General features: G+C 43.3%; 1 protein-coding gene across 1 annotated transcript in view; it reads right to left on the bottom strand.

The window, feature by feature from the left end:
* LOC139167142 (dystrophin-like) overlaps nucleotides 1–19,249 on the bottom strand; it is a 1,540,372-nt gene that overhangs the window by 851,152 nt on the left and 669,971 nt on the right. The window contains exon 39 of the mRNA XM_070751563.1: nucleotides 609–710. Within this exon, the coding sequence (XP_070607664.1) occupies nucleotides 609–710 (102 nt within the window). The remainder of the gene's footprint in view (nucleotides 1–608; nucleotides 711–19,249) is intronic.

The following is a 19,249-nucleotide window of genomic DNA, read 5'->3' as shown; positions in this document are numbered from 1 at the left end:
CGAACCGGTAGCAAAGGTAAGAGAAACGCATTATTGTACAATCACTGCAATTATTTTGCACAGAATTCTGTAGCCAGGTGTATAAATTTTGTGCACAAGTAAACTAAAGATAATAGTGGAATAAGAAACTTATTATTGACTGAATAGTAACATTACATAAAATACTACTGAATATTTTTAATTTTTCATTTATCAAAACTCAGAGTAAAATATTAAATCTTGTGTGCATGACTCTTCTTACTTTGCACATCCAGAACAAAGACTGCATGCACACTTTTGTCAAGTTTGATAATATTACAAGGGAACAGAAGGCCCCCAAAATAAAATAAACTTTCCTATTTCTCTCACATAGTGTTCATAAAGTATTAATATAACTTTTTTTTCCTTCTGTGATCATGTTATAGAATTTTAGCTAAAACTACTTTTGACGCACCAAAATTCTTAATTTAATAAATTAATAAATAATTTTAACAGAAAGACTATTTTTTATTTCTTTTTAGTGTTTTGGGCTCTGAATTTTTAATTGTTTCAAACAGATCACATAAAGGATTGCAACAGAAGTATAATCTATTACGCAATAATGATTATTACTAAGGTTGTTTCATTACCATTACTGGTTGAGTAGCTAGTTTTTCTTTATATAAATGACACCCTTTATACAAAATTCCTTCCACATCTGGCTGTTTAGATTTTACAGTTGCTTCAATTTCCTGAAAAAGCAAAAAGAAAAGTAATGTAGATTAGCTCTCTTCTGAACAATAATAATAAAAAAATCATAGTTAGAAATTCCCCAAGAAGTTGTATTCTGGATAGATTAGTATCTTATTATAAGTAGTAATCAAAAATGTTTAGCAAAAACATTTTTATAAAAACTGAAGCAACAATAGACCCTATGTCACAGTGACTGAATATTACAGAAATAAATAAAAAAATTGATAAAGAAATAAGATATATTGAAAATAATATTGCATAAAACTGACTTGTCAGAGTCAAAATGTTATTAGACCACCAAAAAGAGACTTTGACATCAGCCACTATTATGACTATTATTTTCTTGTTTTTAATTCTGAGATATTTCCTGGGGAGAAATCAATTTTATATTATTGTTATTAATATTCCTTTCATTATTTGTCAATATTTGAAAACCAACAAATGTTTGTATTACAGTTTTGGACAGGAAAGTTGTGCAGAGAGTGATGAGGATGGCAGAAAAGATTATTGGAAGTTCACTTCCTTCTATCCAAGACATTACATACATATAAGCACTGCTTGATCAAGATCCGCAGTATTGTCTGAGACGTTACACATCCTCTCCATGATGGTTTTCTTTGTTACCTTCTGGGAAGAGGCTTAATAATATCTGAAGTATAACAACTAGATTCTGTAATGGCTTTGTATTAATATAGTACCAATCATGTTATATCTCAAGACTCTCTTTTCTGCTATGTATTCAAAATTGACTGTGATTAATGGCTATATGTATGCATTTCATACAGAAAATTTATATGTATTTATACACACTTTTTCTTGTGACAGCAGGCATCACAATTTCATTTTTAATATGTACCAGTGTATACACAGAAAAAGTGTTAATAAAGATTATCTTATTTTATCTCGTCTCATCTCAAATAAAAAAGAAGAAACACATGAATCCATATAAAGGATCTATTTAGCAAGATCCTTTTAGAAAGTTGAGAGTATTTATGAAATGAACAAATCATACAAAGATAGGATGGAGCAAATCAGTACAATTATTCAATGTCATCAAGGCTAGTGTTGGGCGAACCGAACTTGCACAGTTCGGGTTCGTACCGAACTTTGCTGTGTCCGGCATGCCGAACCTGAACCTGAACTCCGCAAGGCACCAATCAACAGTGTTCTTGTTAGCTGAAGCCACGCGGTCTCCGGACATAAAACACAAGAAAAGGCTGTGATTGGCCAGCCGGATGCATGGCTTAGATTGGTCCAGAGGGGCACCTGACCTGCCTCTATAAAAGGCAGGACCATGCTCTCCATCACCATTGAAAGAGATAGTAGTTAGTTAGAGACAGTCCTGTTGCTGCTGCTGAGAGGGAGAGATAGGTTGGGGAGATTTCCAAGAGCAATTTGGCTGCATCGGCTTGCTGCTTCACTGAAATTGATATTTCTAAACTGTGACATCGTCTTCATCCAAGTTAAAGAAAGAAGAAAAGTTGTGTGGGCAGGGGCCTAGCAATCCAGCCAGGGCAGAAGAAGATAAAGACAGAGGGGCGGGGGGGCAGTTCCTCTTTCCTCCTGTTCCAATTGTAAAGTGTTTTAATTTGATTTTGTGGGAAAAGCCAGCCAGGACCCAAGGAAAATTTTTTTCTGGAGCAAGACCGCAGTTCCTTTCTTCAACAGTTCCAGTGTTTTCTAGTGCCTTGTTCTGGGTGCCCAGCCTGACACCCAGGGCCCAAGAAAAAGAAAGTTCCTGAGCAAGACTGAGTTCCTTTCTTCAACAGTTCTAGTGTGCCCTAGTGCATTGTTCTGGGTGCCCAGCCTGACACCCAGGACGCATGAAAAAGAAGGTTTCTGACCAAGACTGCAGTTCCTGTCTTCAACAATTCCAGTGTGCCCTAGAGCATTGTTCTGGGTGGCCACCCTGATACCCAGGACACAAGAAAAAGAAGGTTCCTGATCCTAACCAAGACTGCAGTTCCTGTCTACCTCAGTTCCAGTGTAGCCTAGTGCATTGTTCTGGGTGCCCAGCTGGACACCCAGGACCCAAGAAAAAGAAGGTTCCTGACCAAGACTGCAGTTCCTGTCTTCAACAGTTCCAGTGTGCCCTAGTGCCTGCCTTCTCCTGGGTGCCCAGCCTGACACCCAGGATCCAAGAAAAAAAGGTTCCTGTTCCTGATCCTGACCAGGACTGCAGTTCCTGTCTACACTTCCACTGAAAGGGGAACCTAACTTGCATAGTTCGGGTACGTGAGAAGTACGTGATTCTCGGTCAACCACAGGGCCACTTTCTTTCTGTGCATTTCCTTTATTTGTTTGTTTGTTTGTTTGTTTGTTTATTTATTTATTTATTTATTTATTTAATTGGACTTTTATGCCGCCCCTCTCTGAGGACTCGGGGTGGCTCACAGCAATCTAAATTAAAGCCATATAGAGCTCTCTGTCATATGTCTTTTGAGGTCAACCACGGGGCAGCTATAATGGGAGTTAAAGTCCTTTCATCTAAAAGTTGTCGTGGTTGAGAAACATGAGACTACATTAATGAATCTCATTCTTAAACCTAATGTGATTCCAAAGAAGTAGTACCTTGTCTTGAGCTCCAGGATATTAGTAGATTGCTCAACAATAAATTTGTCCTACGTGCAGATTGGGTTGGAAAAGTTACTGTAGAAGAGATACATCAGTGCTTTCCAGTAATTTAAAGGGGCCACTCAGTCTTGCACTGCTGCTACTGACCTCTGGCACTTGTACTTTTGGGTCCACCACAGGGCCACTTTCTTTCAATTTCTGTCTCTGCATTTCCTTTTTCTATCTAAAAAAAACCACTAGAGCTCTCTGAAAATTTATTTTTGGGTAAAACAAGGGCCAATTTCTTTCTCTACCTTTCCTTTTTCTATCCAATCTGAAGCCTCTAGAGCTCTCTGTAAATTTATTTTTGGGTAAAACAAGGGCCAATTCCTTTCTCAACATTTCCTTTTTCTATCCAATCTGAAGCCTCTAGTGCTCTCTCTAAATTTAATTTGGGGTCAAACACGGGTACGCTACTCTGGGAGTTGAAGTCCATTCATCAAGCAGTAGCACCTTGTTTTGAGCTCTGGGATATTAGTAGATTTCTCAGCAATAGACTTGTCCAACATGCAGATTGAGTGGAAAAAGTTCACTTAGAAGTGATCAATTGAGCCATTCCAGTAATTAAAAAGTGCTATTGCTAACATATTGTAAGCTGCCCTGACTCTAAGGAGAAGCGCGGCATAAAAATCAATCAATCAAACAAACAAACAAACAAACAAACAAACAAACAAACAAACAAACAAATAAATAAAAAGGGATGGACGGTCAGTTTTGTCTCGTTGCTGACCTATGGCAATTGTACTTTTGGATCCACCACTGGGCCACTTTCTTTCAATTTCTTTCTCTGCATTTCCTTTTTCTATTAAAAAAAAGCCACTAGAGCTCTCTGCAAATTTATTTTGGGTAAAACAAGGGCCAATTCCTTTCTCTACATTTCCTTTTTCTATCCAATCTGAAGTGTCTAGTGCTCTCTGTAATTTTGGATCAAACAGGGGGCCAAGACGGGAAAGAGAGATGAAGAAAGCAGGAGTAAACCAGCATTGCTCAGTGATGATGCACTTAACATCTCATAAACTGGACTTATTAATGCTTTTGGCACTCTCCCAAGGGAAGAACAAGATAATATATTACTTAAGCTGGAAAATTTAAGGAAATCTCTACTGACCATAGTGGGCACAGCCGAACCACTTATAGATTTGGTTTCCCCGGTGGTTGTGCCTCTTGCTTCTCCTCCAGGAAGGAAAAGAGAAGCCAAGACACACAGGGGCCAGCAGAGAAGGAGATACTAGCATCCTTATGTAACTACCCAATGATGCCCTCAGTAATACAAGCCCCACGTCAGTGTCATCATCTCAAAGCCGACTGGTGTATGATCTAACAACCCCCTCTTCTACATCTAGTGAGGAGGTATCTGAATGGCAAGCCCTGTTAGCTGGTGCTAAAAACTCTTACCCTGAACAATTTCCCCAGGAGTCAATACAAGATTTAGATGGGACCGCCCCTCTTTTAGAGAAGGCCAACCTTGAGTGTGATGATACCCCAATCCATTGCAACAGCCCCACAAATTCTCTCTGTATAAATCAAATATCCTGATGAGCTATAAAAGAAGAGACCCAATATAAGAAAATCACTTTAAGAACTATGTCATGGAATGTAGCTGGGTGGTATCATTTTAGAGGTTTAGATCATCCTGTTCCTTTGATACATAAGAATATCATTTTGGTGCAAGAGACCTGGACCAGGGATGACCTTCTGTTAAATGGATATCACTCATATAAGCTAGAAGCAAGGGCAGGTAGAGGGCCAGGGAGACTGAAGGGAGAGTTGGGTATTTTCATTTCTACCAATTTGAGAGCAGAGCCTACTCATATTGCCCCACTAAAATACATGGCCATGGCCCTTCTCCTCAAGATAGATTCAGTCCTGCTTTTAATAATTAACGTTTATCTTCCGCCATTGGTAAGAAAATCTGAAATCACTGCAGTATGGATGGAGTTGGAACATTATATTAATAAATTACACATGGACCATCCAAAAGCAAGAGTCCTAAGAAAGCAAATTTTGCTGGCCTCTGTCTGGCAAAGATGGTGAATAAACTTAATCTTTATATAGCCAACGGATCCTGGGCTGGAGATTATCCTGGCGATATCACCTTTATGGCAGGGTCCAAAACCAGCACTATTGATTATATTCTAATCTCTATGGACTTATTACATTATGTAAAAATTTTTGAAGTCCTTCCTTACTTGGAAAGCGATCATCTACCTTTATGTATATACATGAAGTCTCTCATCAGGCAGATGCCCCTTGCAGACCAATTTATCCCTGCAATTTCTCCAGCAGGCCCAACAAGATGTAGAGTCAAATGGTCCCAACAACTTGACCAAAAGGTGAAAAAAGCTCTATCAGAGGATAATCTTCAAAAACTTCACTTAGCCTTTATCACAGCCAACCCTTCCCAAAACTTACTAGAGTCATATACAAGTATAATCTATAAGCTTCAACTAATTCTAGTATATGATCGAAACTTTTCAGCTAAGAGGTCCTATACTACCTCGAAACAATGGTTTGACAAGGACTGTGTGGAAGCCAAGAAAGCTCTCACCCTGGCTTATAAGCGGTACAAAGGTGAGATTGGGAACGGCAAGAAAACAAGCCTAAACCATCTTGTTACCCTCAAAAAACAGTATAAGCAATTAATTGCCCTCAAGAAGAGACAAGATGAAAGATCCTCCTGTGAACAGTTTATTGGGGCTGCAAAGCAAAAGAACTGTTCTCTATTCTGGCATTTAATAGCCAGACACTCAGATAAAATACATACTCCATTAGACGTTCCTATACCTACTAACACCTGGGAACTTCACTTTCAGAGGATGTACGAAGACCCAGCTAAAGAAAGTATAAGATCTACAAAGAAGGACTTGCCAAATTGGCCCCTAGTCTCAGAGTCTGAAATTAAATCGCTCATTGGCCAACTCAGGTCAGGCAAAGCCTCAGGAGCTGACTCGGTTACCTCAGAAATATTGAAGAATAACTTAGAGTGGTGGACACCAGTTTTGGCAGTGTTATTCACGTATATTGATTCCACTGGCTACGTCCCAGAGGATTGGGGCTTGGCAAGTGTAATTCCAATTTTTAAGAGGGGGAAAAGAAGTGACCCTGCCAATTATAGACCAATAAGTCTATTAAATATAATTAGTAAACTTTACACCAAACACCTACAAGGCAAGCTAAAGGAGTGGCTGGATTCTGAGAATCTGATCACTGAAGAGCAAGCCGGCTTTAGAGAGGGAAGTGGCACTATTGATCAGTGCTTAGTCTTCCACCATCTTATAGAAATATACATCTCAAATAGTCCTGCATCACTATATGCTGGATTTATAGATCTCAAGGCAGCCTTTGATTCAGTAACTAGGACTAAATTATGGGAGAAGTTGGAAGCTGCTTCCATTGATCAAAGGCTTCTTCATTTACTACGTGCCCTACATACCAAGACGTCCCTCAAGGTGAGGTGTAATACGCAAGGGTCCCTCTCAAAGCCAGTTAAAACTGAAAGAGGGATTAAACAGGGGTGCATCCTGGCCCCCCTACTTTTCAACTTTTATATAAATGATATGGCAAAATGGTTGAACAAACCAAATCACCCCCCCCCCTAAAATAGGCAACCGAAACATCGCCGTTTTGCTCTATGCAGATGATGCCGTGATCCTCTCCAGGACGCCAGTAGGCCTTAAAAGAGCCTTGCGAGCCCTTCTTCAGTAGTGTAATAACAATAACCTGAGTATAAATTATGAAAAAACAAAGATCATGGCCTTTGCAAAAAGTCCAAAAATTTACTCATGGTATCTTGATGGGCACAAAATAGAGCAGGTAATCACCTTTAAATACCTAGGGGTGGTCTTTCAGGCCAATTGCTCAAGGAAAGCACATGGAGAATATGCAGCTGCCTTGGGACAAAGATCAGCGAGCACCATTCTCAATTTTTTCCACACAAAGGGAGATTATTATCTTCCTGCTGCTATCAAGCTTTTTAAGGCCAAGTCGCTAGCTCAACGTCTTTACGGGTCCTTGCTTGGACCGCCAGCTTCAGCTTTATACTTTACACCACTAGAATTAGTTCAATCCAAATTTATTAGAGCAATTCTCCAGATGCCATGCTGCGTCTCAAACGCACTTCTGCGCCTGGAGACTGGACTGATAAAAGTCGAAGCAAGAATCTGTATAGCGTCCCTAAATATGTGGCTAAAGCTTAATTTTTTTCCGCAAGGTCTTGCTCCGTTAACCCTTCACAATGAATTTTCCTCCTCATGGATTAAGGCCATCGAGTTCAATCTTCACAAATTAGGCTTCTCCCCGGATTTAATACTCGAGATGAACTATGATCTAGCAGGACAGACCTTGCGACAATGGGTAAAGGACATAGAGAGGCAGGAGGACTTGAGTAGAGCTCCACTGTTTCTGGCCCCAGATGCCACTAGATATGTTGTGGCTCCTGCAAGATACCTGGAACAGCTAGAGTCAGCAAGCCATCGAAAGGCATGTGTATGGTGCTGTGCGCTTCCATCCTCCGTTTTGTACGGCAAGTACAAGGGAACTCCAGCCACTGAAAGACTTTGCCCTTATGGCTCAGGAGAGGTGGAGACTGAGGGACACATGCTCCTGAGATGCTCCTTTTACACTGACATTAGGAGAAAGCATATTCTACCACTTATTGAGAGATATCATAGCCGCTCGGACGTTGCCTATCTCCGGTGGTTGCTTGGGGATGAGCAGGCCAGGATTACGGCACAGGTGGCCAAATTCTGCGCAGCAGCAGCGGGGATTCGTTATAGTGAGATATGTACATCTCTTATATAGTTACAATGGGTCAATCTTGGTTGCTCAGTCAAAAGTTCTCTTTCCTGTTCTTTTTCCTTTTAATTATTATTAATATTATATTGATGGTCTTTGACCGTAAATAATTTTTTATTATTATTATTATTCCCAGTATCTGTGATTTTCATGTTTTCTGCCTAATACAAGGGCTCTACTGCTGTCTGGGCATTTAATTTTTACAGGGCATTTATTTTTCAAATTCTAGTCCCACCAGAATGCCGCACCTTCTTCTGTTCCTTGGGCCAGTGTCACTGCAGGGTTTCAACCATGAAGAAAGCCGCGAAAAAGGGATGTGGCCGTGCTGCTGCTGTTGCTGGTGGTGATGGGGCTGGTGCTGCAGGGGCAGGGAGAAGGCGTGTAACATTTGCGCCTCATACCCCTTCCTCTGGTGCAAGCAGGCACCTGGGTTTGATGAAAGAAGAAGTTGGAGATAATATGGTATGCAGCACTACCTTTTCCTTGGTATTGGCTTCTACAAACTCCACCTCATCTGCATGTTCAGTGCCCTCGTCATCACCCCCCTCCAAAGAAGCAAGGCCGTCTCACCCAGAAGCAGCGGAGTCTTTAATGCTGTTCGATGACACTTGTAATTGGAATGCCATGGGCTGTCTACCTGCCCCATCCACAGTTGCAGAACTTGAGCTTCCAGATAGCCAAGAGCTTCTGCCGGAGAATGAGGAAGTGGCCATGGCATCATCAGGGAAGACCACGATGGATGATGATGAGATCCAGATCCCCACTCCTGCAGCTTACTGCAATGTTGAGGCTGAAGGAGTCGGTGGAAGAAGATGCCAAGGTGGATGATGAGGTGCTAGATCCCACATGGACCGAAGGCCAGCAGAGTTCAGAGGAGGAAGAGGCTGTGGTGGTCCCACAGTCCCCGGCAGCCAGCAGAAGAGGGAGAAGGGTGCAAACCATCAATGCTTAGTCTGCTGGTACCAGTGTTCCCTCTAATTTTTTTTTTGGGGTGGGCAGAAAAGTATAGTGTCTGAGCGGCAGTCCCTTCAGGACTGGCCGGCACAGAAATAATAAATAAATAAATAAATAAATAGATAAACAAACAAACAAACAAACAAACAAACAAACAAATAAAAAACCCACCGTTTTGCCTCAGAGAATTTCAAAATAAAATACTGTACTGTGTGTCTATAACAGTGAGCTCATAATAGGGCAACTATATCAATATCAAAATGCCACTTAAATAGTTGAGCTAGTTTCAAACTAGATTTTGATTTTCTTTCTCTCTTCCTTACTCCCATTCTTTTTCTTTCTCTTTTCCTTCCTCTCTTTTTTCTATCTGTTTCTCTCTCTTCCTCTCTTCCTCTCTCTCTCCTTCCCTCTCACTCTTTCCCTCTTGGCTTCTGGGCAGGTTTGGAAAACTCTGAGTTGATGATGATTTTTAAGTGAGTGATTGCTCACTGCTCAGCTTAGAGGGAACTATGGCTGGTACTACTGCCCACCATGGCCAGGGACCGAGCATGCCACATGTGCCACAAAGAATCTCACCAGCGTGGCATTTTTTCAAACAGGTTACAGATGACAAGACAAAGGTCATTTGTACGCTCTGCCGCCAGTCCATCAAGCGAGGGAGAGGTATTAATAATCTCAGCACCACCTGCATTACCAGGCGCCTGTATACAAAACATGAGCTTCGGTGGCAACAATACCTGGGTGCTCTTCTGCTATGGCTGCCTTGGCCCCTGCCACCGCCTCCCCAACAACAAGGCCACCTGTCTCTCCCCAAAGGGACAATGTAGGATCGCCACCACCACCACCACCAGCAGCACCGGCACCAACACCATCACCATCAGCAAGCCTGTCTATACCGTCCCAGGGAAGCTTTCAGCTGTTCATCCCTCAAACTTTGGAGAGAAAGCAGAGGTTCGGCCCATCTCACCCATGAGCTGAGGCCCTGAATGCTGGCATTTCAAAGATGCTGGCATTTGAAATGCTCCCCTACCGCCTGGTGGAGACAGAAAGTTTCAAGAATGTTATGAAACTGGCTATCCCACAATACTCTGTTCTCAGCCACTACTACTTTTCACGCCAGGCCATACCTGCCCTACACCAACATGTAGTAGAGAAAGTTCAGTGTGCACTGTGCAATGCTGTCAGTTCCCACGACCACATCACAACCGACACATGGCCAGGGCCAGTACATATCTCTCACTGCCCACTGGATGAATGTAGTGGCAGCTGGGAATGAGACGGGAAGCAATTTAGCGCATATCCTTCCACCACCCAGGATTGTTGGACATCAGTTGGTGCCTGCTGTTGCCTCTTCCTCCTCCTCTGCTAACCCGTCTTCACCCTCCACATCCAGTAAGCGCAGCCCAGCAAACTCTGACTTCAGAAGTGCCACGGGGAAATGGCAGCAGGCGGTGGTGAAACTCATCTGCTTGGGCAAGAGACCACATACCACCCAGGAGCTATGGACTGGCATCCAGGGGCAGACAGATGAGTGGTTGCTGCCGCTGAACCTGAAGCCAGGGAAGGTGGTGTGCAACAATGGGCGGAACCTTGTGGCAGCCTTGGGCTGAGCGGGGTTGACGCACATCCCTTGCCTGGCGCATGTGCTCAACCTGGTGGTGCAGAGGTTCCTGGCCAATTATCCAGACATGTCGCCTCTACTAAATAAAGTGCATGCTGTGTGCGCGCACTTTCACCATTCCCACCCTGCTGCTGTTCACCTATCTTCCCTGCAGAGGAACTTTGCCCTTCCCACCCACCGCTTCATCTGCGATTTGCCAACCAGGTGGAATTCCACGCTGCATATGCTTTAAAGGGTGTGTGAGCAGTAGAAGGCAATAGTGGAGTTCCAGCTTCAAAATGCTTGGACGAGTAGAAGTGCAGATCAACAGCACTTTACCACCAATGAGTGGGCCTCCATGAGTGACATTTGTGCCGTACTGCAGGGCTTCCAGTATGCCACTGATATGGTCAGCGCTGATAATGCCATCATCAGTTCTACCATCCCCATCCTTTGCCTACTGGATAAAACCCTTTAGGCCATGCCGGAGGATATGGCACAGGAGGAAGCAGAGGAGCAGGAGGAAGAGGAGGAGCAGGAGGAAGGTCCATTTTCCAAGGCAGCAGGGGGGGCGCAGCCATGGCTCACAGGGTGGGTCGCTGGACTGACAACAGCCAGGTACTCCACTGTCCAGCCAGTGTAGGGTTTTGGGGAAGGAGGAGGTAAAGGAGGTGGAGGAGGAGGACTTGCAGCAGGGTGGTCCCCAGTGCAGCTCATGGACATCAATGGAGCGTGGCTGGAGGGAGGAGCAGGAGGAAAAGGAGGAGAGACCTGTTGCTAAAAACATCGCCTTGACTCAGGGCAGCCTGGCTCACATGAGCCACTACATGCTCCAGTGCCTGTGCAATGACCTCAGGGTAGCCCGCATCATGACCTCTGCCAGTTACTGGGTGGCCACCCAGCTGGATCCCCTTATAAGGACAACATCACCTCCTTGATCCCAGCACTCAAGCAGGAGCGCAAAATGCAAGAGTACAAGTGTGCGCTCATGGACGTACTAGTGGCAGAGTTACCAAAGCAATTGGAGTGCTCAGTGGTGGCACGCGGAGTAGGAGGAGGACACAGTCGCAAACGCAGCAGTGGCACTGACAGCACCTCACGGGGGAGGAGGAGCATGGCCACAATTTGGGAAAACCTATTCCATCATCCCACACATCCACCACCATCGGATGTGATGGCCCATACCAGAAGGCAGAACATGACACGCATGGTGGATGACTACCTTACCACACCCCCTTCAATTTTTGGGTAGGTAAATTGAATACGTGGCCAGAGATTGCCCTCTATGCCCTGGAAGTGCTGCCCTGCCGTGCGGCAAGTGTCCTGTCAGAGTGTGTGTTCAACACCCCAGGAGGGGTCATCACTGCCTATCCACAGACAACATAGACATACTGACTTTCCTTAAAATGAACAAGGCATGGATCCCAGGGGACTTTGCTGTGCCACCACCTGAGTGAGTGGTTAGAGCATTTGCTACCACCACCACTCCCCCCCCCCTGACAGCTTTAAAATTCATCTTATGTATGTATATAATCAGGTATATTTTTATGGTAAAAGTTTGGCTATAGTTTGTGTTCTAATAAAGTTTGTGTTCAATAAAAATATTTTTTGCACAGATGTTTTCTGAGAGGCTAAACGCATGTTCCTTCCAAGGTGCATCACCTTTTGAAAATCTGAGATATCCAGGTATACATTAATGGGAGAATATTTTTTTTACGTAAAAGGACGCTGCAGTGGCACTGCAAGCAAAAGGAGGTGGGGAATCCCATGCTGGGTTTCCAGGGGTGGGGCTTTGATGTCACGGAGACGCCTTTCTGGCATGTGGCTTTATTTCCAGGAGTGTTCTGATTCGGGTTTGGTGAAAATTGTTCGGGTTCTCTCTCCACCAATTGCAGTTTGCCAATGTGCCAGTCTTGTCCTGTGTGCAAAGCCAGCCAGCCATCCAGGGCACCAGAACAAGCAGACTTTGATGGGCGGGGTGCCAGTTCCTCTGTCCTCCAGTTTCAGTTCTAAAGTGTGCCAGTTTGGTTCTGTGTGCAAAGCCACAAAGAGCCCTCGTCATCACCCACCTCCAAAGCAGCAAGGCCGTCTCAGCCAGAAGCATTGGAGTCTTTAATGCTCTTTGTTGACACTTGTAACTGGGATGCCATAGTCCGTCCACCTGCCCCATCCCCAGTTGCAGATCTTTGGCTTTGGATAGCCTGGAGCTTCCGCTTGAGAAAGAGGAGTTGTCCAGGGCATAGTTCCCTCTAAGCTGAGCAGTGAGCAGTGGCTCACTTAAAAATCATCATCAACTCAGAGTTTTTCAAACCTGCCCAGAAGCCAAGAGGGAAAGAGTGAGAGGGAAAGAGTGCCGCCCAGTCCCGAAGTGACTGCCGCCCACCCCCCCAAAAAATTAGAGGGAACACTGGTCCAGGGCATCATCGGGGAAGGATGATAAGACCCAGATTCCTGCTCCTGCAGCTTACTACAATGTTGAGGCTGAGAGGGAGGCTAGCAGGGAGGAGTGGGTGGAAGAAGATGCCAATGGTGATGACGAGGTACTAGATCCCACGGGGACCGAAGACCGGCAGAGTTCAGAGGAGGAAGAGTCTGTGGTGGTCCCACAGCCCCAGTCAGCCAGCAGATGAGGGAGAAGGCTGCAAACCCTCAGAGTTCAGTCTGCTAGTTTTACTGGCCACAGTGGCCAGGGACCGAGCATGGCACATAGCGTATGTCCTTCCATCACACAGGATTGCTGGAAAATGGCAGGTGCCTGCTGCACAAAGGATTGCTGGAAAATAGCAAGTGCCTGCTGCATACAAGGTTGCTGGAAAATAGCAGGTCCCTGCTGCACACAGGATTGCTGGAAAATAGCAGGTGCCTGCTGCACACAGGATTGCTGGAAAATAGCAGGTGCCTGCTGCATACAGGATTGCTGGAAAATAGCAGGTGCCTGCTGCACAGAGGATTGCTGGAAAATAGCAGGTGCCTGCTGCACACAGGATTGCTGGAAAATAGCAGGTGCCTGCTGCACACAGGAGTGCTGGAAATTAGCAGGTGGCTGCTGCTGCCTCCTCCTGCTACTCTGTTTCCCCCTCTTCAGCCTCTTGCAAATATAATTTTGGGTCAACCACAGGGCCACTTCCTTTCTCTGCATTTTCTTTTTCTATGTAATCTAAAGCCACTAGTGCTCTCTCTAAATTTAATTTGGGGTCAACCACAGGGCCACTTTCTTTCTCTGCATTTCCTTTTTCTATCTAATCTAAAGCCTCTAGTGCTCTCTCTAAATTTAATTTTGGGTTAACCACAGGGACACCTTCTTTCTCTGCATTTTCTTTTTCTCTCTAAAAAACCCCCACTAGAGCTCTTTGTCAATTTAATTTTAATAAAGCGTGGCTTTATCTCCAGAAGGGTTCGGAGTTTGGGTTCGGGTTCAGGTGCAGCGAACTCACCCGAACTTCACGCCAAAGTTCAGCCAAACTCGCCGAACCCGAACTTCGTTGGTTTCGCCCATCACTAATCAAGACCTTATCAGACTAAGAACTTACTGTAATAGTTCTGCCAAGATAATTACAAGATAATTACCAAGATTAAACAATATAGACAGAGCCTGGAATGCTACTGTTAAGTACAAAAGTACAACATTGCTTTTATATGATTAGGGCCACAACTTTGAATCCTAACAAAGCTTTGGTGGAAGAGAAGATAAATATGCTGTTGCTAAAGGTATCTAAAATGTGCTCAGTGTAGAATTATAATGTATTTTTCATTGTCTCAGTCAACTAAGATACAGAAGTTTAAGGTTCAAAAACATTTTAAAACTTACTTTAAAATAGGTATGAAAATCTATATTAAAAGATAAGCATCTATTTAAATATTTAAATATAAATATCTTTATATTTATATACAAATATAAATATCTACAAATCAAATTTGCAGACGACACCAAGCTGGCGGGGGTAGCCAACACCCTAGAGGATAGGCTCATAATAAAAAAGACCTAGATAGATTAACACAGTGGGCCCAAACTAACAAAATGCTGTTCAACATTGACAAAAGCAGTCCTTCACCTAGGTAAGAAAAACCCAAGACACGTATACAAATTGGGAGGAACTTCACTTAGCAGTATTGACTGTGAAAGAGATTTTGGAGTCTTGGGAGACAACCAACTAAATATGAGCCAGCAATGTGCAGCAGCGGCTAAAAAAGCCAACACAATCTTAAACTGCATCAACAAGGGGATACACTCCAAGAATAGAGAGGTTTTAATACCACTCTACAACTCCCTGGTCAGACCATACCTGGAGTATTGCATTCAGTTCTGGTCACCATAATGTGATTGAAATTCTAGAAAAGATACAGAAAAGAGCAACCAAAATAGTAAGGGAACTGGAAACCAAGACATACGAAGAGAACTAGGCATGGATAGTCTAGAGAAAAAAAGGGCCAGGGGGGACATAATAGCAGTATACAGGTATTTTGAGGGGTTGCCACAGAGAGGAGGGGATAACTCTATTTTCCAGGGCACCTGAGGGCCAGATGGGGAACAACAGATGGAAGCTGACCAAGCAGAGATTCAACCTGGACATAAAGAAAAACTTCCTGATGGTGAGAGCGATCAACCAATGGGATGGCCTGCCAGTGGAGGTTGTGAATGCCCCAACTCTTGACATATTCAAGAAGAAACTAGACTGCCATCTGGCTGGGGTGGTGTAGGGTTTCCTGCTTGAGTAGGGGGTTGGATTTGATGAAAAATGCTTTAGACTTGAATGATTTCTTGAAAAACCTTGTAAAATATATCCCTTTATTTCAATCCATGTTTCCAGAATGTGAGTTTGCTTTCTAATAAGATAATTGATCTGCCAGACAAAACAGATTGCTTGCCACCCGTTTGCAGACTTACCACGCATGTTTCTTGACATCATGGGAAATTTACAAGCAGAGAATAGAGCCCTTCGTCAAGACATTCAAAATTTAACAAATCAGTTGGGAGCTTTAAAGCTGCTAAGTTCACTGCTAAGTTCTAGAAAGAACTCATGTTGGTTCTCAAGGTCCAAATCTGCCTAGCATCCATGCAGCACTCTGAGACTGATGGAGAAAGTGATCAGCATCTTGGAGCAGTATCTACGTTGTTTTGTCAATGATCAGCAGAAAGATTGGGCAGTGTATCTCTCCGTGGCCAATTTTTTTTTTAATAACTCCCAGCATACTTCCACTCAAACCACTCCGTTCTTTGCCAACTGTGGTGTCATCTAAGATTCTTTCCATTCATGCTCCTTGATTCTCCAGTTTCAATCACAGAAGACTTCTTTTCTGAGCTCCAGTCCATTCATGAGATAGTCAAATGGTACCTGAATAAAGCTAAAGAAGACACTTGCATTGAGACACCCCATCTTTGGCTGTTGGAGACTGAGTTTGGTTATCCACCAAGAATTTGTCCTCAGAGAAACCTTGTCACAAACTTGATCAATACTTCATAGGTCCATTCTCAGTGGAAAAGGTCGTCAATCCAGTGATTTTTTGTCTCACCTTGCCTAGTCCAGTGTTGCATCCAGTGTTTCATTGATCCCTCTGGTTCCAGTAAGTCCTAACTGCCCGCTTCAACCTCTTGTTCCAGCCCCGCCAGTGTCCAGTGTTCAAGATGAGCTGCCTGAGTTGGAGATCGCCAGAATTCGAGATTCCCAATGGATCAAAGATCATTTCTAGTCCCTTGTCCAGTGGACTGAGGGTGGCCCTGAAAACTGCACTTGGGTAGATGCAAATTATGTTCAAGTTCCTGATTTAATTCATGCTTTTCATTTACAGTTTCCATCCAGACCACATCCCCTCCGTTGGACCCAAGGGAAGGGTCCTGCAATGGGGGATAGTGTTGTGAATGGTCCACATCCAGCTCAGCTGGTCACAGATTTCAAAGATCAGGAGATGGAGAAATACTGGCATTGCAGACCAGTGTTCTTGCCATCTGAATCTGAGAGTGAGAATGCAGGAGAGTTGGAGACATTTGGCTTCTCTGGTAGTATCAATAGAACAGACTGTTTGGAAAAGAGGCATGGCAAGCAATGTTTGGCTTGAAGATGGTGCTCAGAGAGACTGCTTCAGAATCCCTGGATTCTGTGTTTACAGAAGATCTTGAAGCTGCAAACAGTGAATGAAGTAAAAAAAAACCGAGACACCATTAACTAGTGAAGATTTATGTTTTTAGTTTTGGCATGCTCCCTGGAGCCTTATCTGTGCTCAATAGTCTAACTTTAACAGTTTGAAAAATGCTTTAGACCTGAATGATTTCTTGAAAAACTTTGTAAAATATATCCCTTTACTTCAATCCATGTTTCCAGCGTGTGAGTTTGCTTTCTAATAAGATTGATCCATCAGACAGAACATGATCCAGACTTGAGGACCACTCACAACACTATCCCCCATTTACAGACTCAGGAACCCTTGCAGCTGTTATGACTTAATAAGGTGATTAGAATGGGACACTTTGAGCATGGAATATTGCACCTCTTCACTATATTCTAATTTTCTGAGTTTGTGGATTTGGGGTTTTCATGAGCTGTACTCCATAATCCATAATCATCACAATTATGACAAATTTTGTGATCCGCCCCGAGTCTTTGGAGAGGGGCGGCATACAAATCTATTTTTTTTAATTATTATTATTATTATTATTATTATTATTATTATTATTATTATTATTATTAAAATAAATCATATCTTGAACTAGCTTGCTTTGCACGTAATGAGCCTCTCTCACCTTTTAAGTTGCATTACTGAAATAATTTTTCGAGTTTCACCTGTATTAGGCAAGATAGGAAAATAAGGGGTATAAGTATCAAGAAATAAATTTATAAATTGAGGGCGTTGCTGATGATCTGGTTATATTCTTGCAAGATCCAAAAAAGAATATTTTATGAGAAAATTAAATGAGTTTGGGGCTTTAGTGGGTTTCAAGATAAACAAACAGAAAACAATAGTGTTGATTAAGAATAAATCACCTTAGGACAATATTGACTAAAGAGTGGGTTTTAGGGTAGAGAAAAAGATGAAATACTTGGGAGTTATGTTGGCAAATACAAATATGAAATTGTTTCATATCCCTCTTTGGAGGGATATTATAAACAACTCATAGACATGGGGGAATTGCATTTATCACTATTGGGAAAAAATTCCAGTAATTAAGAAGAACATCTTACCAAAGATGGTTTTTTTATTCCAAACATTATAAATACTTGCAATTGATAATTCATTCAAACAATGGCAGAAGGATATTTCCAAGTTTATATGGCAAGGGGAAAAACAAAGAATTAGATACAATCTATTGCAAGATGGGATTTGGGTTACTAGATTTGAAATTGCATTTCGATGCATGCTGTCTGGCCTGGTTAAAAGAGTGGGTGAATTTCCAGAATATGAGGCTACTTGATCTAGAGCAGTGGTTCCCAAAGTGGGCAGATGGTGGGACAACCTAGGAGATGCTAAGAAGCAAGAAGGGTGAGAGGGGTGCTGAGGCAAGAGGGCAGCAGGCAGGCACTAACAGGCCATGGGAAAGCAGGAAAGCATTTTGGCGAGACAGGGAAGGGAGGTAGCAGCCTACTCCATTCCCCACAGCCCTGCCATGCTTGGCGGCCTTCCTTCCACACAACCTTCTCAGCAATCCCCCCCATGCCTGCTTGCCTTCCAAGATTGGCATTGAACCCAGCCTGATCAGTGGTAGGAAGGGCGGCCCTTGGTGGAAATACAGATGCTGAGAGGAGTGGTGGAAGGGCAAGCAGATGTCCCTGGGCTGCTGCACATGCGCCTGTCCCATTTCTGCAAAGGCAGAGCATTTCTGTAAAACAGATTGTCAACCTCCACACTGCCTGCTTGTTTCAGCTGCCATAGAAATGGGGGTTAGGGGAAGGTTAGGTATTTGGATGGGGGATGTGGAAGTGTGCTGGAGATGTCTCTAGGTTTGACATATGTTTGATTAGGAGGTTAGAGAGGAAAGTTCTCATCATGTACTGTCAGGCTACATAGACATGTTTATAGCCTGCTCAAGGTCAATGTCTTCAATGAACCAGATGTGGTAGCCCAAATGGCCAGTACACCCACCTGACGTCTTGAGATATAGGGATTGATTGAATTGCCCAGAGAGGCTATGAGGGAAGGTTTTGGGATTCTTTGTATATGCATTTACGCATCTTTTGCCTCAGAACTTGCTTTCCTTTTGTCTCTATCAGTTCTTATCTAGTAAAAGTACTCATCTCTATCAACATGGAGTTGGGATTTTTCTTTCCTGGACTTGACATTAATCAATTTCTGTTTTATTAGTCAACCCAGAGAAAAGGTCTGCTGAAGGGACTAAGCAAAATATGCCCAGCCTGTTCTGCCGGTCTTCTCAGCACGAGCCCTCAATTAAGTTCAAAGGTAGGAATTCAGACACACACAGTTGTAAAGTCAATAACACTGTTTTTTATTGAAAGTAAAATAGGAGGCAAACACACTTTTAGTCATGCAAAATGCTCACCTTCAAAGCAAAAGGTTTTGAAGAGAGTTGGGGCTAGATAGGAAGCTTTGGGGGGAGCAATTTTTGGAGAGATTTGGGGCTAGATAGGA

The sequence above is a fragment of the Erythrolamprus reginae genome, chromosome 4 (assembly GCF_031021105.1).
Source record: "Erythrolamprus reginae isolate rEryReg1 chromosome 4, rEryReg1.hap1, whole genome shotgun sequence".
NCBI classification, from domain to species: domain Eukaryota; kingdom Metazoa; phylum Chordata; class Lepidosauria; order Squamata; family Dipsadidae; genus Erythrolamprus; species Erythrolamprus reginae.
Note: the sequence above shows the minus strand (reverse complement) of the source record. Positions and strands in the feature narration are given on the sequence as shown.